This window comes from Pocillopora verrucosa, chromosome 1 (assembly GCF_036669915.1).
Source record: "Pocillopora verrucosa isolate sample1 chromosome 1, ASM3666991v2, whole genome shotgun sequence".
NCBI lineage: Eukaryota > Metazoa > Cnidaria > Anthozoa > Scleractinia > Pocilloporidae > Pocillopora > Pocillopora verrucosa.
In genome coordinates, this window is record NC_089312.1 from 29,376,552 (window position 1) to 29,397,961 (window position 21,410).

At 35.9% G+C, this 21,410-nt stretch overlaps 3 protein-coding genes across 4 annotated transcripts; 1 reads left to right on the forward strand and 2 right to left on the reverse strand.

The window, feature by feature from the left end:
* Positions 1-1,345: 1,345 nt before the first annotated feature.
* Positions 1,346-6,562, reverse strand: LOC131786091 (COP9 signalosome complex subunit 4). The gene is made up of 10 exons (XM_059103079.2): positions 6,397-6,562; positions 5,699-5,850; positions 5,229-5,332; positions 4,825-4,978; positions 4,292-4,442; positions 3,689-3,773; positions 3,509-3,594; positions 3,260-3,375; positions 2,247-2,331; positions 1,346-1,708 (listed from the first exon to the last, which is right to left on the reverse strand). The coding sequence occupies exons 1-10, from the start codon at positions 6,548-6,550 to the stop codon at positions 1,575-1,577; spliced, it is 1,221 nt and encodes a 406-aa protein (XP_058959062.1). The 5' UTR covers positions 6,551-6,562; the 3' UTR covers positions 1,346-1,574.
* A 244-nt stretch (positions 6,563-6,806) lies between these two features.
* On the forward strand, positions 6,807-15,661 carry LOC131786082 (mitochondrial carrier homolog 2). 2 transcript variants are annotated; one of them, XM_059103066.2, is made up of 14 exons: positions 6,807-6,967; positions 8,330-8,414; positions 9,124-9,181; positions 10,467-10,515; positions 11,028-11,081; positions 11,200-11,235; positions 11,833-11,890; positions 12,108-12,159; positions 12,625-12,684; positions 13,156-13,249; positions 13,838-13,885; positions 14,353-14,420; positions 14,941-15,016; positions 15,285-15,661. In XM_059103066.2, the coding sequence occupies exons 1-14, from the start codon at positions 6,821-6,823 to the stop codon at positions 15,345-15,347; spliced, it is 948 nt and encodes a 315-aa protein (XP_058959049.2). In that variant the 5' UTR covers positions 6,807-6,820; the 3' UTR covers positions 15,348-15,661. The 2 variants fall into 2 exon arrangements, with proteins under 2 accessions (XP_058959049.2, XP_058959050.2); XM_059103067.2 differs by lacking the exon at positions 13,838-13,885.
* Positions 15,662-16,703: 1,042 nt separating this feature from the next.
* On the reverse strand, positions 16,704-19,552 carry LOC131786083 (E3 ubiquitin-protein ligase TRIM71-like). Its single transcript, XM_059103068.2, has one exon. It carries the CDS (start codon positions 19,542-19,544, stop codon positions 18,699-18,701), a length of 846 nt encoding a protein of 281 aa, XP_058959051.1. The 5' UTR covers positions 19,545-19,552; the 3' UTR covers positions 16,704-18,698.
* Positions 19,553-21,410: the final 1,858 nt, after the last annotated feature.

Consider the following 21,410-nt stretch of genomic DNA (forward strand, 5'->3'; position numbering starts at 1 on the left):
AAAGAAAAAAATCACATCCGAATAAGAAATGGATATCAAATTTTATCCTCTCCTGCGTAATCTGTAATTGATGTCATTTGCCATCACTTAACAGAAGACAACACACGCCACTTTAATTTGCTGCTGATTCAAATCTATTCGATACGCATAATAAAAAGAGCTTAAATTTTAAAATTAAGACAAAAGAGTGAGACAAAAGACGGCATGACAACTACCTAGAAACCAGGGAAAATGAAAAATGACTTTCAATATTTACACCCTGAAGACCTTATTTAACCAAACGAAAATCATCAGGAAAATCATTTTCAGGATCTAATATTGAGGGAAAGAAACGGTTCCCTAAGAAAATTTCTTTGAGCGATGAAAAATCGTGTACTTGGTCTTAAATTGAAATTGAAACGAAAGAAAACCAAGTTCATAACAGGAGAGGACCCAGCATGTAAGAAAACAGTCGTTAAAAAACAAAAGTATGGTCTAATTTCTAAGGGATCCTCGAATCTTTCTTTCTGTGGCATATATTGTACCTTTCTACTCAAATCAACAACGTAGTTTCTGGACGTTTCATATTAAAAGATACTAATTAATTTTTTTGCTCAACTTTCCTTAAGCTCTCTATGTCACTCACATCACCTGTAGCTAAACTCAAGCCGCCCACGCACTATGCTCAGTTGTTAGGTGTTCACGCGAACAGTTGAGAGAAAACATCGCAGCAGGGGAGGGGCAGGTGATACGGTCAAGGGCAATAACCATGTCGACCGGTATTTACCTTCGTTACCAGATTTCTCTCTTCATCCCTTGGATAGAAGTTGCTAAGAATCAAGGTGTATGGCTTTTCTAACAATGAATGCTGTACAGTTTGGTTGTGATTGGTTAAAGGATCCAAGCTATTGTATCTTAAATTTTTTAAGTTTATCATTTGCAATTCTTTTCAATCTTCTCCATGCTTGTCTCTTTCGTGTTTTTCTATCCAAGGAAACTATCATTTTAAGTTTTCATTCAGAAACCTGTGTAACGAACTCAACCATTGCCGACAGGCCAAACCAATTTCCCGCAGGAACAGGTCAAACTAGTTCTCTTGCGTTTAGTTCGTACACCAGTGTTTCCAAGTCCACGAAAAATTCATCATTCATCAATTTGAACGCGAGTCTCCCTAATTACAACGCTCTAGTGGCGAATATTTCGTCCAAATTCAGAAAGCCGGAGAAGGACAGCGGAGAAGGGATGACTCCAGTTTACTAAACAAAGCAGTTGCCAGAACAATTAATTGGAACGTGGAAACAGTCCTCATTAAATAAAAAAGCGAATGTACCATAATGTCCCCAAATAATTCACCACGGTTAATTCATTCTCTAACAAATAAGTTTTTATTTCAGGAATTAAAGAGCTCTTCAGATTTAATACTCAAACGGCAGTCATCCAGAAATCGCAAACTTCCGGAAAGTCTCATTCCACAGGAGTTTCTTCCACGTTTAACGTTAAGGAAAGGAACTATACATCGTCAAAGGAGGTATCCAATGTGCTTTCCGCACGCTTGCTCTGTCCTTTTGACAATTGCCAAGTAGCTTAAAACTTCATCAAGATATCATTTGTGATTCATTATACTTAGCTACCCACTCTGGTGCAAAACTGTTGATCTTTTCTATCACGTTATTGACCTGAAAGCACAGATTCTGAACTTGTCTGTCCCACGAGGGAAGCACCTCTTGAGCTGAGAATAATAATAAAAAAAACACAAGGGGAACTGAGTATTCTTCCCAGAGGAGCTACACAACAGGGTCTAGCCGAAAATGATATTTAAAGAACGACTTCAACGGGTATGGCTAGCGGCAAAAAATGAACCCTGATTTCGCTCCCTTTTCCCATAATCCGCTACTTAAACCTGACGAAAAATTTCAAAACCTTTTACCTCTCTTCTGCCTAAACCACTGAACGTACAAATGCAAAGGCACAATCCCAGACAAATCTGTTCAAACAATATCGAGCTTTCAAAATCGACCATTTTGAAACCTACTACAGAGAACGATGCCAGTCTAGCCTGCCCAACACGCGAGTCAAACACGAGACGAGGAGTTCCCACATTTGTACGTGCTTGGCCTCCTCGTGCTTAGACACCTCCCCTCTCTCTTTCTAATTTTTCTTTCTTCATAATAAATACCACCAGGTAAGGGCAATGATTAAATGTATTTGGTTACTACCTCAGACCCAAGCATAGAAAAAATAATAAAAAATTAAAGGCTGATTCTTACTTTCAAAATGCACAACTCCGTCAATTTGATCGATAGATCCAGACATGCGTCCTTCAGAAATCATTTGTGATGCAATCCTCTCTGCCTAAAAAAGAGCAAAAAATATTGCTATCCCATCTTGCCATGTTATCATAACCCCAAAAAGGTAAAGAGGCTGGCATTTTTTTTCTAGAATGACAAAGATACCTACCTCGCCTTCTGGTTCAAACTTCTAGCTTAACTTGACTATTCATCGAAAAAAGTATACATCAAGATGTGTAAAGTATGAAAGGAGAAAATTTAGAAGAGCAGGTGGGGCACTAGAACTAGAAAAAAAGCTTCTCCTTCAATTTCCCCTTAACCCTTAGCATCAGTGTGCATATTCTCCATACTGTTCTACATACATTTCCTATGGTGTTGACTAGGAGAATCTGTTTAAAAGTCACAAGTTTCTTTAGTTGGTGATCAATTCCTTTATTCTCATGACCTAAATGTGTAATTCAGGAATGATACTGTATGGAGAAATTACATTCAAAACACTCTTAGGGTTAGAGGGTTAAAATGTAAAGCTTGAAGAAGCATGTAATGGGCTAGAATCCATTCTATTGCTTCGGGACAAGGGAATTTAGTATTTACCAACTGGGTTGATGAAACAAATTGGCCACCATAAAGAGTTTCAAATGTAATATTTTGAGCTTTAGCCATTCATCATTTGCTCTGACAAAGGGCGAACACCCAAAATGTCAGCTTTCAAACTCTTTACAGTGGCCAACCTAGGTTAGATTTCACCAGTTCTAGAGGAGCACCTAATTATCACTGAAGTACTGTTCGGATTCTATATCAGAGATCTTTCGACTTCAGCAAAACCCCATCCGTGTGCCATCCAGTAGGGTTATGATTTTCAAGATTTCTCAAACCATCATAAAAGTGCTTACCAAGGTTTCAAACTGTACTTCAGAATTGTATTGAATTAAATTGACTATTATCACAGAAACTAACAATGCTTTAGACTTAAAGGTGAATACATAGTCTACCTTGGTTGGTGGTATTTCTAATAAAGCTCCAAGTTCTTCAAATGTGATGTTGTTGTAGAGTTTACTGGCAGAGAGTAAGTTATGTTCAATAACAGCCCTGTCAAGAATACTAGAACCTTAAAAATAGAAGAAAATAAAACAAATTTAGATAAAAAACAACTTAAAATACACTAAGGTCAACTTAGAATTTGCTAAAGAATCACAAGGAAAATAAACCAAGTTTTATAAGTACTCAGTATGAATACCCACCATCTGCAGTAGTTGCCTTTTGATGAGGCATTAACATAGCAGCAAACTCATGAAGTTCTGGTCCTCGAATTATCCTGTCTAAATACCTTGAAGAGAAAAAGAACTCATCAGTGACAATAGATGCACAATGAAGCTTGTCTATTGGGTTTGTTGTATAAAATTACTTCTGGAAATGATTACATTTTTTCAAGAATTCCATAGGCAGGTAGCTGCTGACAACGTTCATCTTTAAACAGGTTTGCTAGCATCCTTGACCTTTGCTGCCCTGAAAACATACAAAACAGATACAGTATGTGAATAAACTGACCCAGTCCTTCCTAGATGCTTACCCTGGTTCTTGTACTGTTAAGTAAAGCAGAGTTAAGCTAGTTCTCCTAAAGTGAACAATTTGTTGTTGAGTTTCCCTAACAGTTGGCAAGAACTCATTTGTACCCAAAGGTGGACAGAGACTCTGTGAGGGTTAACCCTTTACACCCCAAAATCAGTATCCACATTTTCTCTTCTCTTCTCCATACAATTCCTTTGGTACTGACAAGAAGAATTGGTTAAACAATTAAAGCATTTTAGATGTTGGTTACTCTTGGAGTTTAACAAGTTCAGTGTTTTTTGCAAGAACACAACACAATAACCCAGCTGGAGCCGAATGCAAACCTCTTGATCCAAAGTTCAGTGCATTACAGCAGTGCAATGATTTAACTAGTTTTTCGCTAGGATGTTTCAACAGCTTAAAAATGAAAATTAAGGTTTATTACTGACAACATATGTCCTATCAATACAGCATACCAGCTGAAGCAAGGATGGCACATATCAATGCATGCTTAAGGGCTGTCATCCGCTCATCATCATGTATTGCAGTATTGTATGATAGGTCAAGATAACGTTGTGCAGCTTCAATGAACTTCCGTTTGTAGTCCAGAAGACGGGCATAGCAAACCTGCAACACAATAGGTGATGAGAGAATCTTAGTATTAAAGTTGTATAAACTTTCATGAGATTGTGGAGGATCTTGAAACCCTATAATTTCTTTGTTAATTATTTTGATCAAGTGTTTTGATCTGACCATAAACAACATTCAGTAACATCACAATCATGTTGAGAAAAACTTTCCAATAGAAACATTGCATCCCAATCCATTCCATTCACATCATTTTACTTAATAACAAAAGATTATACCTGAAGTTTCTATTTATAATGGCTTTCATAACTATTCTCCTGTACTAACAATGGTGCCACCACCTCTACAGGATAAGATTGATTAGGAATCTCACAGCCACCAAGTTTAGAATCAAATTTAAATTTTTTAGTTTGAAAGTTACCTTGTAAAGTATCTGTAGCTTCTCTGTCTTTGTGTCTGCTTGGAGGATTAATGCTCTATTTATGTATGCTTCAGCCTGAACAGGATCTTCATCTTCCAAGTACAACTGTGCAATCTTCAGGTAGGTTTCCAGTTTATAATCTATTGAATATTGCCTGCATTGGATCACATAAAAAGTCACATTAACACAAAATGTGATGATCAGTCAGAAAATTAGACCACATCCGGAAGGCACAACTTCAAAAACATTGTCATTAAATCATTAGTTATTGAGGCAAACTGAAATTTTTTACCCTGCAATAATTATCAGAACACTATAGTGGTATGATTGGCCATTTTCCATGACAGCTTTGGGCTTTCATTTTATCACACTCCATGAAACTAAACAACACAACTGCACCAAACCTTTGCCCTGACTCCACAGGAATTCCAGTAAGCACCCTTGCAGCCTCTCGCCATTCCTGACAATCTTCATATATTTTTGCCAAATGCTTCCTTATTACTGCAACCTGTAAAAAAGAAAAACAAATAATTTCCATGGTGATGAAATGCTTAATTGAATGTCAGATATCTGCCCTTTTGTAAATGGAATTTTATCAGGGAAAAAAATGGACTGCAATGTTCTTCCCCAAGAAACTGAAAGTCATGTCATACATATTAAAATGTTCTATAAATTGAAAAATTTGGCCAGCAAGCTTTTGTGTTTTCATAACAACTTATCTTAGGTCTATAATGACACATGTTTAAACAAAAGACCCTGTTGCCTACTACTTCAGTTATTCCCAAGCAAAAAATAGGCTGGACTGGCCATTTAATCTAGAGTATGATTCACTCCTTCAAAAATTGAAAAAAAAAAATTGAAAAATTCTCCTAACCTGTTCCTCAAAAGATATAGCTCTTGGTTGTAATTTTTCCAACACAAAATGTGACACCTGCTTAGCACAAGCTACATTCATGTTTGGAATATGATTACAGAGTTCACTTAAAATTTGTCTTGATACAACAAGGCTTACATTTTCATGAACCACTGCAAAACATAAGAGAAAATGATATAGTTAATTTATCGTAAAACCCAGAAGAATGTGGCAGGGTAGTGGTTCATATTCAACTTTTGTGCTTACATGCATGTTAAGCTAAATTGAAATTTCGTTAAAACTGATCCCATGATCATTTTCACAAATGATTGTAAGATGTTAACAAGCAAAACCATTGTGGCTCAGAAGGTTTAGAACTTGTTATGGCCACATGTCACAGATCAGAGGTAGAAAACATAAGAGTGTAAAAGAGATTTTTGAAATAGATGGGTTATGACATAAGATTGAGATGGAGCACTCATTCCTGTTAAGTCTACGACTGATCATTGATGAGTCTTTGATATGGAAAGGAAGAGACAGAGTAACCACTTGACATAAGTCTGAAGTTAGAGCTACTGTGGAAGAGGAGGGGGGCAGGAAAAAAGATTTCCAATTGCAATATTCATGCTTCTCTTTACGATGTGACCCCTTTTTCCTGGTCGCTCATCCATTACAAGGCAGCTGACATCTTATCAATAACTTTTGTTCAACAAACTTACAAGCTTCAGTGAAAGTTTTGAGGCCTTCCGTGAGAGATGGCTCTTGAAATTTGAAAATCTTCTCCAAAATTTCGCGATATTTTCCAGTAATATCCTTATGGGAACCACTAGCACTAGAGAGAGTAAGTAACATTTGCTTCACTTGTGCCGCCATTTTGTTCCACGGCTTATCTCACGCCTCTGTGGGGTGGGGTGGATAACCACGAAAAAAATGTTCACGGTGGAAAAAGTGGGGAAGTGTGAGTGTAAATGTAGAATGTCGAATATCGATAAGCACCAATTTCAAAGAGATTTACAGGTGATGGACAATATGAAATTTAAAGTAGATTCAATATCAGTTTTGAATGCCCTACCCCTCCCTTTGAAACAAAAGGAAGATTTTTTTTTTTTTTGCGGTCAGCCTCATTCTGGCGAGCAACTCAACATGGCGGCTGCAAGTGAGAGAAATGGAAGTGGGCAAAGCTTGGAAGATCTCTTGGATAACGAAGGCACAACAGCTGGAGCTCTCGTTTTGACCGCTTTTATGACCACAGCAACTCAGCCACTAACATGTGTTCGACTTCTGATGCAGGTAATAGACTATAAATGTCAAATGACTCAGTTACATTTCACTTAATTGATACTTTACCGGCGCCCAAAGTTCAACTCAGTGTTTGCGTGACATCTCTTAGTATTCATATTTCTATCCTGCAGAACCTTCTACCTTCGTTTTAACAGGGATTTTTTTTTATACAAAAGTAAAAATATTGGCTTCTTTCCACATCAATGTTTAAATATTCATGAGAAGGAACAAATGCATGTGGCCGATGGGTGTTCACTGAACTAAAGGCTGATTGAGGACAAATGTCCACAGGAAACAAAACGTTCTCCATAAATTGAAAACAAAGCTCTTTCTTCTTACTAGCTCTGAAAATATCATCAAGGGTAAAAGACGCAAAAATTCCAAGTGAGGGAGTGGTTGCTTTATTGAAGTCAGGGAAGGGGGGGGTGGGGGGGGTTGAGGGCAGTAGAGTGCATGGTAATGTGATCAACGTGATCATGGCAAAAAGAACAGCCAGAGCTTGTTGATATTAACCCTTTACACCCTGACATCAGTATCCATTTTCTCCATACTCTTCTCATATGTTTCTTTTGGTACTGACAAGAAGAATTCATCTGAAGATCAAAGCTTCTCATGTTGGCGATCATATCCTTTATTGCCATGATCTTAATGAATGGTTTAGCAGTATTACTGTAAGGAGAAATTAGATGTTGGTCACTCTTAGGGCTTAAAGGATTAAGGAGAAGTCTACTCTTCTGGTGGTCTTTGTTTTGAATCAGAAAGGTCTCTTATTTAGGTTCAGTTCAGATGTTGCACCATTCATGATCTAAGCCTTACTAATGAATTATAGCATCATTTTAATTAGGATAATATGGTAGGTTTGTTTGGTTTGGTGCTCAATATCAGATCAGCAAAGGCTGGCTTATTTCCTGACATTAGATTGGTATTTTGGCAATTGCCATGATCGTCTCAAGTACTGAACTTTGTCAATCTTTTACACTCTAACATCAGTATCCATATTCTCCATACCCTCCTTTATACATTTCCTTTGATACTGACAAGGAGAATTCATTTAGCATTTAAAACTTCTTAGTTTGGCAATTACTTCTTATATTCTCATTTATAGGGTTTTAATGCCCATTAAAAATGGACATCTTTACAAAGACATCATTTTTCTCTCTTTTCAGATTAATGTAGTTGTACAATTTGTTTCAGTTGCCCTCTCAAAGTCTAAGCATAAATGTACTTAATAAGAGGAGGCTTAGAACTTGGGTGGCAAGGCATTGTAAATGGAAAGTTATTCTACAGGTCATTTTCACTGATCACCTGAATTGTATTTACTTAATACTTTTAGTCACTGAGTGTTTGAAATGAAATTATTTTTGTGTTAAGGTTGGACATGAACCAATTTCTCCAACTGAGTCCACAACATTTTTAGGAACTAAGGTCCTGAGATTACCAAGTTTTTTCCAGTATGGTAAGGAATTTAAGGAGATGATTTTCATTCTTTTTAATCATTATGATTATTCATTAAAAGACATATTAAAAAATACTATTACCAGTACATAAAAAATTACTCATAAGCTTTAAGGAGATTGATACATGGCTGGCCTTGTGTCTGCAATTAAAGGAATCAAATAAAGCAGTTATCAATCAGATGTTGAAAGCAATCTGGGATTGTATCTCTTTTTCACTTTACTTCTTCCTGTGATTGGTCTGAAAAACTCTTGTCACCCTCTCAACCAATCAGATGCCAAACTGAAACTAATGTCAACTTTCTCACTTGCATTTTCCTACACTTTTTTCACTTCAAGTTCTGATTTGGTCCCATGTGATATTCACTTTAGGTTCTGATAAGTCATTTTCAGATCACTTATTTGTTTTGGTAATACAGCTACAGTGCAAAAGCACTATAATGAAATTCTGATTTGTTTTCTGGCAAATGACTTTCATTTGTCCTTTGCAATGTCTTGAAAAAGTCAAGATTGACAGTTTCTGTAATATAAATTTATATTTTTTGGTCAGCATGTGAAGATGACAACACAATTTCTAGTTGATAATATGTATTTGTAAAGAGTACAGATGCAATCTATTGTTAAAAAAAAATATAAAAGCAAGATACTGGTAATCAAGAAAAGTAACATATATGTTTAGGTTTCTTTACTTTTTACCTCCTTATCCTGCAGCAAGTCATGTAAAGAAGATAAATGGATGGAGGGGACTCTACAGAGGATTGTTACCAAGGTAAGCTTTGTATGCTTTGGTTTCCAAAGCAAAAACAAAAAGTCATGCAAACTTGTTTGTGTGGGATTAGTTTCTAGTAAGACACCCAGTGTTTTAAGGTGACTCCACAGTATTGTACTGTGCATACCGTGCTGTGTATAAAAGTCACCTCATCAGGGAACATGGTATTGTTTTTCAATAAATGGACCAGGTAAAGAGATTCGATTGTCTTTGACTCTTAAACCAGTGCGGTGAGCTATATCTTTTATAGCATAATTTTGGTGTACAAATCATCCCCTTTAAATTTGAGAAATTCAAAGAAAATTAATTGAAGGGAAAACTCGATGATGCAAGTTATGACCTTGAAAGCAATGACTTTCGGAACACTTTGTCATTTAAAATTACAGGATTTTCCCTCAAATTATGTATCAAATTGTTCTATATACTCAAGAATTTCTACCCATGAAGTTTTTTTCAAGTTTTACTTTAAAAACCCTTGCCTCCGGCTATCTCAAAATGTATTGTGAACCAATGAAATGATGCACATGATTAGTGCCTGTACAGGCATAAATGGGGTAAGTTTGGCTCATCATATCTATTACACAAGCATAGTGACCTATCTTTTGATATGTATTTTTCCAAACAGATATTGGTAGGTTTCTTTTCTGAGGAATCACTTTAAAAATGGCTAGTGCGTTAGCAACCAGTTGTAGAAGTCTGCATTCAAAACCTGGCTGGGTCATTGTGTTGTGATCCTGGGCAAAACAATTTAACCTAGCAGTACCTCTCTCCAGCTAGGAATATGAATGGATGGTGGTTAATTATTAGGGAAGCTCGATGAAATAAAGAGGGGGGGTGTAACCTTGAGATGGACTAGCATCCAATCCAGGAGGGAATAGTAATATTCCTTGTGGCTTCATGCTATGGAAACAGGGATAAGCTGCACCTGGATGGGCCACTTGTCTCAAGTACAAATTTTTTTTAGTCTCTAGTGGGATCAGTTGTCATTATTTATGTGTAATGTCTGTGAAAAAAAAAAAAGAAGGGGTTAAAAGTAGATTGATTTAAATGCTGATATTCTTAAGTGCTCTCACTGTGTCTCCACATGAAAGCATTGGGCCTTAGTTTGTTCAACAGTAGCAAAATATTTTGCAAAGTGTAGGATGCATTTTTGTATGTTGAAGTATCTCCTCTCCTCGTGGCTTGTGTGAGGTGAAATTCCCTCTAATCTCTCAGGTAATTTTCATCAATTTGGGAAACTTTATTTCTGGTATTACATTGATTGTTCTGCTATAACTGTTGTCAGGGTCTACTCATCAATGATTGGAACTCTTGTAAACAATACACTGCTGCAGGTATTACCATTAATTCACTTTAACTATAATGCAGTTAAATGCAATTTAATGAAGTTAACAACAAAGAGCATTAGCGTTCTCTAGTAGTCAGCAGTTTTTTGCATATGTGCATACGTCTGAATTCCATGTGCTGTTTATTTGAGGTATTCTTGCATGCACTTTGAGTGTGAACTTGCTGCATTGTGAGAAGTGCCAGCTCATCATCCAGGCAGTTTTTCCTACCCATTCCCTCCCTCTTTCCACTGTTTATTCAGTGTGACAGGTGCCTGTTTCCCTGTGTGGGGGCTCATGGCTGGGTTGTCAGGATTTGCCAGCCATTGTCTCCATCTAGGAGCTGGCTGCCAATAGTGGAAGCTCCTGGATGTTTCAGGCACCCAACCTCCACTTAATGATGCAGTTGTTAAATTTGTTTACTGCATTCCTTCTAAAGTTTGATTTTTCCAAAGTGTAATTTGAATTTTGTACCTTACATCAATTGTGATATAATCTTATGTGAATTGTGTGTTGAATAGGCTATGGGTAAAAAAGACAATGCCCTTGTCCCACTGGTTCCTCCAGAAAATAAGGTGGGTTTGCCACTTTTTTATTGTATGTTATATATTTTTTTTCATCTTAATTAGAATGATTTGAATTGTGCAGCTCTGTATGTTAATCTTTTTTCTCTGTATATTCTTGAAATTTTAGAGCAGGCAAGAAGAATTGTTAGAGTTTGTTGAGGAGGTATTTCAACCAATTTTGCTCTTACTTTTTGCTTAAATGGGGGAATCTGACTTTTTAGAAAATATATTAAGCACAATGGTTTGTACCAAACTCTGGACTGAGGAGTATGGGTATGGGTTTTACCTTTGAATAACTCTTTACACCCTAACATCAATATGCATAATTGCCATACTGTTCTCTATTCATTTCCAAGGGTGCTGGATGGGAGAGTTTGTTTAATAATCAATAGCTTCTTTTGTTGGTGATGATTTCCTTTATTCTTGTGACATTAATATTTGATTCAGGGTGATATTGTAAGGAGAAATTAGATGCTAGTCACTTTTACAGGTTTATGGGTAAAGGGGGTCTCTGACAAACTTTACTACAGTAACCTCTCAGTCAATGTATGTATCGATCAAAGGAATATAAATGATTACCTGTAAACTGTTAGGAAAACATGGTGGATTTCGGTTAACATATACGCGAGCGGTGTTGTAGGAAATATTCATACTCTTGGTTGATTTATGTGTCAGAAAAAAGGATATTAAGTACTATAGGCTGGTCTGGGTCACATACCTCCATGTTGATGTTTAAACTAACATATTTTTTTCTATTAAGACCTGTGTACAGACTGTGGCAAAATGCAGTGGTATCATTATCAGTCACCCATTTTATGGTAAAGTAACAAAACTGTGCCTTAGATCATAATGGCTTGAATTTCAATTGAATATGAGACATTCAAGGCTATTAATTTCTAGATGACAAAGTTAAAGGAGATAAGTGGTCTATAATTGTTGTAATTTGTATTATTTTTAATTAATTAATTTGTTTATTAATTTATGTTTTTAGCAAATTTTGATAGACCACTGACACCTCTCCTATTTAATTTCTAGTGATCTCAGTCAGAATGATGGTTCAGTTCGTTGGTCAAGAAACTATTTACAGGTCAGTTCTTTTCTCACAATCCACTAAATGATATTTCATCTCTATTTGACAATTTTTAAATTTTAAGAGGTCACCTCTTTTGAATTGGCTGATTTTCTTAAAATTTACTCACTTTCCAAATTCAATTTACTATCTGGAATTGTAACAGCAAACATTTCATTGATTTAACCTTTTAACTCCCAACATTTGATTGTTAAATCTCCCCTCCAGCTGCAACACATCATTGTGAATTAGTTATGAGACTTTGGTGGTAGATCAAGATAACGACTTCCCCCTGATAATTTTAAATATTCTCATTACCTGTTTGCTGGATAGTGTATGGAGATTATGGGGAGAAGTTACATGTTTGTCACTTCTGGGAGTTCTGATAAGTTGAATGTTCCTTTCGTTACTTGCATGTGCCAATCATGGACAAGAACATGTACATTTTTATCTTATTGCCTGTGATAACAAATCTGTTTTCAGTGGACTACGTGCATCAGTCAAAGAGATCTATAACAATGAAGGACTTGCTGGATTTTTTAGGTAGGAAATATCAGATGATAGAATAGTTTTATGAATTTGTTATTAATAAATGAATATTCTGTTACTGAATAACTATGGAGTTAAAATTAAGAAAACTTTAAGTTATATGTCTTATGTTTTTTATCCTTTGTTACTAGGATTTGAATTATAGTAGTTAATCATTAGTTTTTTCTAAGTGGGATAATTGTAAAATTAAATCAGCATTAGCTTTCATTCTTGGTTGAAAGTCAATCAAATGCAATCAAGAGGTCCAGGCACAAAATGTAGCTTGAATAAAAGAAGTGTTACTTTTAATTAGAAATTTCTTGTTCAGCAGGTGCTTTGCTTTATTCAAAAGTAACTATTCACAGTGATAGTTGCATTGCAAAGAAGAGTTTAGTGGCTAATGGTTAAGAAATAATTCAATTGCGAATCACTTAACAATAGCATTTAATCAATGTCTTGTTGAATGTCATCTCTTGGTGTCAACAGTGGTATCATTCCTCGTCTTGTTGGAGAAGTCCTGTCCCTTTTGTTATATCGAGGAGCTTGCTTCTTGATCAGCAAATATGCTATTGACAGTGAGGTGAGTATAAACAAATCAAAAATTTGCTTTTTTTACTAGATGCATATCTGCCCATAATCAAGGGCTTAAAAATGATAAAATCAAGGCACAGTCTTCACATGTTTTTCATGCCTACATTGTACTTCACATGAAAATTTCACATGCATGTCAAATTTGCCATGTTGAAGGCAGGTTAAAGGCATTTTAAAGGCAAGTGAAAGATATTATACCTTCTACACAGTGTTTTCACTCACATTTTAAACATTTCTTGAAGCTTACCTCATACAAAACTTAGAATTGCAATGTGCATGTACTTTACAACCTTGGTAGTGGTTTGTGATTCAAGATGAACAAGTACTTTAGAGGTAGAGTGAGGTGTAACATGTTACACCTCATTCTACCTCTAGAGTAATTGTTATTGATTTTGAAGACAGAAAAAACTCTCAAGTAGCAGGGTAATGCAACTGACTAGCTGTTCAGTTTGATTCATGCTGTGATATCAGTAGTTAATATTATTTGTATTCAGTTTTGTCAGCAAGTTAATGTGATAAGTAATAGTATGCCTTAATGAACCTGCCAATAAAGATGAAGTGATTTGTAAATTTGCAGGTCAGCAGAAGAAAAGAAGTACAAGTGTATACAAATGGACTTTTCCAGGTAGCATGCCTGATAGACATCTTTAATTTGCTCAGACAATTTATTACAATCATCTTTTATTACCAAATCATATTATTGTGCAAACTAACCTAACCTGATTTACATTTTTCCATGATTATTAATAATATTATTGATATATTTTCTAAGTGTGATTAGGATTAACTCATGACTAATGTGTGTTGAATCTGAATATAAAGTTGTCAAAAAATTGAATTATTTTCAATTTAACCCTTTAACTTCCATTAGTGACCAAGACAGAATTTTTCTTCACAATATCAATACAATATCAACCAGATAAGTGATGAGAATAAAGAAAAGTATCAATATGGGGATAATTAGTTGATTCAATACTAAATTCTCTGAACTCACATGATAAGAATTGTATGGTTGACAATGAGGAGAATTACAAATTTGATCTGGGAGTTATAGAGTTAAAGGCTACATATTGTTTTTTGTTTATTTTGCAGTATGCTGCTGGAGTTGTAACCTATCCATTTGTGTTGGTTTCACACATGATGATTGTCAATAATGTTGGGTGAGCTTTACTTTATATATTGAACACAAATTTGAAAATTAAGCTATCTTTTAATCAGTGTCTTTCAGAGCAAAGCCAGAAAAATAATACAAAAACATTATTATGATAAAATAACTGTTTAATACTCATGGAAAAATATAAGATGAGTGGTGTTTTGTGTTTGTTAACAAATAATGATATATACAGCTCTGGAGTATAAGAATTAGTCTTAAAACAGAATTTTATATATGGCATTTATACTTGGATATGAAATGAGAGACCAGAGGCAAAGAATGAGACTTTTCTCCAACTCGTGTCCTTCAGTGGGTCAACCTATTGCCTCTTTAAGCCTGTTTTCAGGCTATCTATATTTAATCCTGCTTGCAGGCTATTTATATCAAAGCCTACTGTAGGTTATTTATATATGGAAAGATTGCTGTTACACAACAAAAAGAGTTTAGATTTACAATGCTTAGAGTTATTTAAGTTTGAACTGAGTATGCTTTTAGACAGTCATATTTTCCTTGGCATTTTTCTTTAGCCTGGCTGGTGGAAAGCCTCCTGCAATGCCAGTGTTTGATGGGTGGAGAGATTGTTTTAGTTATCTGAAAAAAACGGTGAGTTGCAGTTGAAGAAATTGATGAAACATGTCAAATATATCTTCTATGTGGCCGTAAGCTTAAGTGCAGATCAGCTAGATCTAGTGTGTCGTGTAAAGATAGAGCAGCTTTTGGTTGAGCAGGATGTTGCAACCCCCTTCTAATGTTTTAGATGTATATTAATTTATTGTCACCAACTTTATTCATAATCTTTCTTTACAAATGGTGTGTATTAAGGATTTCTTACAGATTCTTAAAATTATTAATTATTATCCCTTTCTTTTAGGGGAACTTGTGGCGTGGATCTAGCATGTTTCGAAGGACTGTTCGTAAAGTATCAGGGATGTAAATTACAGGGCAGGCAAACAGCAGTGCAACTACAGACCAAGAAATGCAAATAATACTAGCAAAAGAATGTACAGTTAGACTGAATTGTGAAGAAGTGTCAGTGCATTACATTGAAGTGCTTTTAGATCTCTTAATAGAAGTAGCCTTTGATGAATGCAATCAGTGCAGGGTTCTATTTTTGCCATAATAATTAAGAGTAGTGAAGTGTATGTTTTTTATAGCTTTTGTTTTTGGGAACACTAGTATAATTGCCCTGAGATCAATGAGAATTTGTGCAAACTTGTTGTGGTAGTAAAAATTACAGTTTAAATGTTACAGCTGTTTCATGTGTAACTTATCTTTAGGACAAGAGAAGGACTATTGTATGTGTATGGAGGGAAAGTCAGGGTTGTAGCTAACAGAAAATCCTTAAAATATCAAAATGATACCAAGCAGAAAAGTGGCAGGAATAATGGAAAATGTCAATAATGTGATTCCTTGGTGATCCAATATCAATTTCCCTGAACTAATATTACAAGAATTGTATGTCAGACAGTTAGGAGAATTAGTAACAAGATTGTGGGAGTGGAAAGGTTTAACAACAGTCTGAATGCAGAATTTCACCTTGTTATGACTTGGGGAAAGAAATTACAATTGATCCAAAATTGGTTTATTTTTCAATGTTGCTGTCAGGGTTATCTGCATCACCTAAACTTTTACCAACGTGTAAGAAGAATAGCATTTTAGCCACTCCACCCCCCATTACTGAGGCTTAATTTTCCTGGCACAATTAGCATGCACCTTCGTTTTTTAATCACTATACATAGTTCTTGCTGTTTTATCAGAGCCCAGTCCTTATAAATCTGGTATTTTAGAGAGACTGAGATTATTGTGGTTACATCAAGTTTATGTCTACACAGAGTTTTTGACAACCAAACTGAAGGTTTCTGAAGGGATCCAAGTTAATTTTGTGTGTATGAGAATAATGCAAAGTTTTACTGACCTGTCAGTATTTTTTTTCCTATTGAATCCTCTTAGTTTGGATACCTGTGAACAGAAAAAAGCCAATTCCAACATGCTTCATGTGCATGCATACCGTATTGAATGGAAACAGAAAATATCACTCTTCAATTTTGAAAATATCCCTTGTTGTAGACAAGGTCCCCAACATACAAGTTGATAATTTCTTAATCAACTGCGAGCTTGACAGAAATAATCTTGAGGGGAGAAAGTGCCCCCTTATCATTGGTCATCCCTGCCAAGGGAGAGTTACAAATAATATAACCTGGAAATTGCAATAAATTAATCACTACATGTAGTGGTTCTATGTTTTTTCAATTATTTCAATTTATCAATCAAGAATTGGGACACAGGGTAATTAATTTCTTGTGATTTATTACAGTAAAATATTTCATACAAGCTTATTGTGCTGATTTAATGCTGTGGCATACATTCTTAATTATTTTGCCTGAGCTTAAGGTAAAGCAGTAACAGATACTTAAACCTTACAATCTTGCACAAAGAGAAAACAGTAAACAGAAAAACATGTCTACTATGAGTGAACATGTCAAGGTCTGGGCTTCTTATTCCTTACTGCTGCTGACTCCCAATCATGTGGTAAGATGAACCTGGAGCTGGAGAACCTAGAGAGAGCTGGTGAGAGTCACATACTGGCATTTGGAATACCTGTACAGTATTTATTGTTGTAGCAAAGTGTGTTAACAACTCCTAATTCAACCCTGACAGTGACTTCCACACAGGCTATTGAAATGTCAGTCAGTGTTGCTAACAGCAGTCCTTTTCAGGACTACTATCAGCCCAACATCATACAGCATGATGAACTGATACTCCTAGATTAAGCCACTAGTTATAGAGGACTCTTCTCCCACATCATGCTAGTTGAGAAACTGCCCTTCAAAATGCATCACACAGTAATTACAATAAACAAATTTGAAATGAATTAAGATTACAAATCAGGCTATGGAACTATATGGAGATAAATCAGACCAAGCTCACAAACAGAACTCAACCAATCCTGAATAGAGAAAGAGCTCTCAAAGTTATGTACATATTCCCAGTAGTATGATATTAAATACAAGTACTAGTAAATGTATCATTAAATATGAAACTTAGATCACATTGCTAAAAATCAAAGAATAACAAATTTATCTTAAGATTGTTATCACTCTTTTCTATAACATATTTTACTTGTTACTTGTTGCCCATCACGTGGCTCTTAAATTCAATTCTGCTTGAGGATTATTATCACTGTTAAAGTGTTTGCAAAAGATGAGCAAAAACAAGTGTATGAAAGATCAATTGAAACTAGTACCCCAAGGAATGGCCCATCTCTACTTGAAAGTTACCACTGAGGTTTTATACAATCACAAAAGAAAGGTATTCTTCTGTTTGATCCCTTCCTTCACTTAATGTTTCACTTTCATTTCTCACTGTACAGCACATAGGATGCATTATCAGTTTACACTCACTCTGGATCCTGTTGTTTTTAAGACAGTTTACCTGATAAATAATCCCAGTGGATTAAGATATCATTTTGGCTGATGTTTTGCCATAAGGGTAGTGAAAAAAATGAGCCAAATAATTAAAATGTCTGTATCTGTTGTCGGTTAAACATCAAGTAAGGGATGTTACTTCTAGCTTTTGAAATACATCCTATGTCATTTAAAAATTGTTTTGATCGAACAAGACATTCACAACAACAACAAAAAGGAAAAAATATCTCCCCTCTTTTGTGTTTGTTTAATACTTTGGATCATCCTGAATTCAAAAAAGAAAAAAACAAGTAGAGGAATCCACAACACCGAAAAAGGAGTAAAATAAAAGAAATATGCAGTTACAAAAAGGTTTACAGGTCACAGTGCATCAGTCTTGTTCCTACCTAAATATATCCTTTGAGTGGTTATGTTTGATAACATTAACAAGTAAAGGAAAATGGCTTCTATGTTTTCTAAATACAAAAAGCAACTGTTTCCAAACATTTGATGAGGGTTACTGAATTACTAAAGACTTTCAGAGGGTCTAGTATAGAAATATACTGTATCATGATATCGACTAAAGGGATTTTGGCCCTAAACAATTTACTAATAAAGAGGTAATAGTAATACTACACACTACTTGTCACTAGGCTTGCTCTAAAATACTATCAAAACACGAACAAAACGGTGTAAAGAGTTCAAGTCCATGGTGCGTGACTTCTAAGTTGCAATGTCCATGACAAAGTCGAAACTTACTGTATAAATCACACGAAATTCATCGACAATACACGTATAGCTTACGGAGAAAAAGGGTTTTAAGTATCGATCGATAGCTCTCCCAAAATAATTAACAAGGAATGGTACTACAACAATACTAGTTATTGGTCTTTACATTGGTGATTATCTAATCCTTGAAAAACCTGAACACGCTCTCCTTTGACTTCACAGACTAAAATTTGTCCATCTGGGGTGATCGATAGGTCGATAGGGAAAATGAACTGTCCAGCTCCTTTGCCGCGACTTCCAAACTTCGTGAGGAACGAGCCATCCAAACTGAAAACTTGTATCCGATTATTCCATCCGTCACATACCAACAACTGATCATGTTGATCGACTGCCAGTCCACGCGGTCTGTTGAACTGCCCGTCGCAAAACCCAGATTCGCCGATGTCAAACAGGAAATTTCCTTGACTGTCGAACACTTTCACACACTGATCGTCACTGTAAGACACAAAGTACTTTTCGTGACTGTAGGTGACGTAGGATGGACGATTATTCGTTTTTGGATCGCTAAACTGCTTTAGTAGTGTACCCTCTGGCGAGTATACTTGAACTTCTCCCTTCTCGCCGCCACTACAAACCGCGATATTGCCATCGCCTGCGATACAAACACCCCAGGGATTTCTCAGGTTTTCGCTAGCGATAACCCGTATTAGTTCGCCGGCTGATGAGAACACTACCACTCTGTGATTGTCCGAGTCAGTGACGATGATATTTCCGTCAGTATCGAAGGTAGCACAGTATGGAAAATTCATGTAAGCATCGGTAACTCCTTGGGCACCAAACGAACTCAAAAACTCGCCATCAGACTTGAATAGTTGGACACGGTGATTACACGTATCTATAACGGCAATTTCGCCTTTGTTACTGACTGCCATACCATTTGGGTACCGAAATTTACCTTCCTCAGTTCCATTACCACCAAACACTTTCAACGACGCCATCTTCTTTTCTTCTTTGAAATGAGGCATCATGGGAATGGAAAGCCACGCTTGCTGTTCATTGCATTCGGCATTTCATTGGTTGAAAAATTCCCGCGAATTCAGCTTTCGTGCTTTCTTGCTTTCGCTCTCTCCAGTCTTGCTTCCTACGCAGTTTTTAACGCGGTATGAAAACTCAAAGATACGGTTCTCTGATTTGTGTTCGATTCATCTTTATATTACCTCTCTATTAATGGATCTTTGATAGGGGGAGACAATAAACAATGTTAATGACTTATGGTAAGGTAGAAACGTAAAGTGTCTGAAGACCTCAGTGAACGCCGGAGTGCTCTGTATTTCCTGGCGAAAATTATAGTTGCTATAAGCTTGACTTTTACGGCAGCATTACAGGCTACTGCAGGTCATTCCGAGGGTGCTGCTAAGCTTAACGAAATAAATAAGTAAAAAAGAATCACATACGAAAAAATAACTATAACAAACAAGCACAAAAGATTGCAACATTTGTTAGTCAGTCACCATGCTGAAATGTCACGCCACCTCCAAGAATGCTCTGTTCATGTGCAATGGCGGGTACTCAGGGATGCATTGCGCTGTTACCCTCGGATGTCATAGCGTAAGCTTTTGCAAACTTACCCCAAACTCTTTTCCAGAGTCCTCTCTCTTCCTCCCTCAAGAAAATACTAAAGGACGGAAGAGAGAGGACCTTAGGAACGAGGTAAACGAAGGTAAACATTTGATATCATGTGACTCCAAATTAACTACTGAATGCACGTACTACATCTAAATAAGATAACAACAGCTGAGCAGAAAGGTAGACCAAAACATCTGAAAAGAGTAATTATTCAGATCAAGAATGACAAAATACTTTGTTGCCTGGGTGAATTTGCATATTTTTCAGCCAATGAATCCTTGATTTCCTATGCTTTTTCAAATACGAGATCTAAACCAAGCAAATATGGCAGCCATGGGAATTTAGCTGGTCAAGTGACAGGGGGAATGAGGCTAGCCTGGTAAATTGTGTGCAACAGAGAGCAAAACTTAAGGAAAAAGTGCCAATTAGAGGCATCCTTATGAAATGCAGCAATACCTATCGGAAACCAGAAAGAAGGAACTCTACTATAAGTTACATTTTTATCATATTTTATTTCTATTTAAATACCACACATTGCATACCATACTAGCATTACCAGAAATACTGACACTGTAGTATTACTCACAATACTAAAATAACTTACAATCCTGACATTGGTTTTTTATTTACAATCCATACAATACTGATAATTACAATACCTATTGCTACAAACTAACCCCACAAAAGATACTTACTTCTACTTATACTATTGGTAAGATGGCACAATTTTTAATCACATATTTTTTGGCAATACCTCAAAAATACTTGAAGTGTTCAATACCTACAAAATTACTTTAAACAATGCCAAAAAGCAATAAAATAGCTAAATAAATTAAAAAGTATATTAAACGTACAACTGTAGTAATTAAGCCAGCATTTAAGGTTTACTTTTAAAAGTTTTGCCATTGCGGTTCTTTTCTCCTTTTACATGTTGAAGAATTAAAGGCTAGTATCTCTAAAGCAGATCAAATAATCTTCTTACTGTGATCCAAACAACTGGAAAGCTTTTAAATATTTAATTTTTCTAGTTAGAGTCAAAAAGTGAGTTTTACCAGAATGATCTGTTTCTTTAATCTTCTTGATGTTTCTACTTAGAACTTCTTCAGGAGCATAGGTAGGATTTTTCAAAGGACAGGTCAGAGTTAAAAATTCCAGCATATCTTAACTAGCTGAAGTGTCTCTTAACACTTCTCTTCCTTGCATATCAGTGGGCTCATTCTGGTGGGAACAGGGACTGG

Coding starts and splice junctions, on each gene's coding strand:
- LOC131786091 (XM_059103079.2), bottom strand. CDS start 6,550: ATGGCGGCACAAGTGAAGCAAATGTTACTTACTCTCTCTAGTGCTAGT. Junction 5,333..5,698: donor CTATATCTTTTGAGGAACAG/GTTAGGAGAATT, acceptor TCTTTTTTACAG/GTTGCAGTAATAAGGAAGCA. Junction 4,443..4,824: donor AGCTACAGATACTTTACAAG/GTAACTTTCAAA, acceptor ATTGTGTTGCAG/GTTTGCTATGCCCGTCTTCT.
- LOC131786082 (XM_059103066.2), top strand. CDS start 6,821: ATGGCGGCTGCAAGTGAGAGAAATGGAAGTGGGCAAAGCTTGGAAGAT. Junction 9,182..10,466: donor TACAGAGGATTGTTACCAAG/GTAAGCTTTGTA, acceptor AACTGTTGTCAG/GGTCTACTCATCAATGATTG. Junction 15,017..15,284: donor TTAGTTATCTGAAAAAAACG/GTGAGTTGCAGT, acceptor CCTTTCTTTTAG/GGGAACTTGTGGCGTGGATC.
- LOC131786083 (XM_059103068.2), bottom strand. CDS start 19,544: ATGGCGTCGTTGAAAGTGTTTGGTGGTAATGGAACTGAGGAAGGTAAA.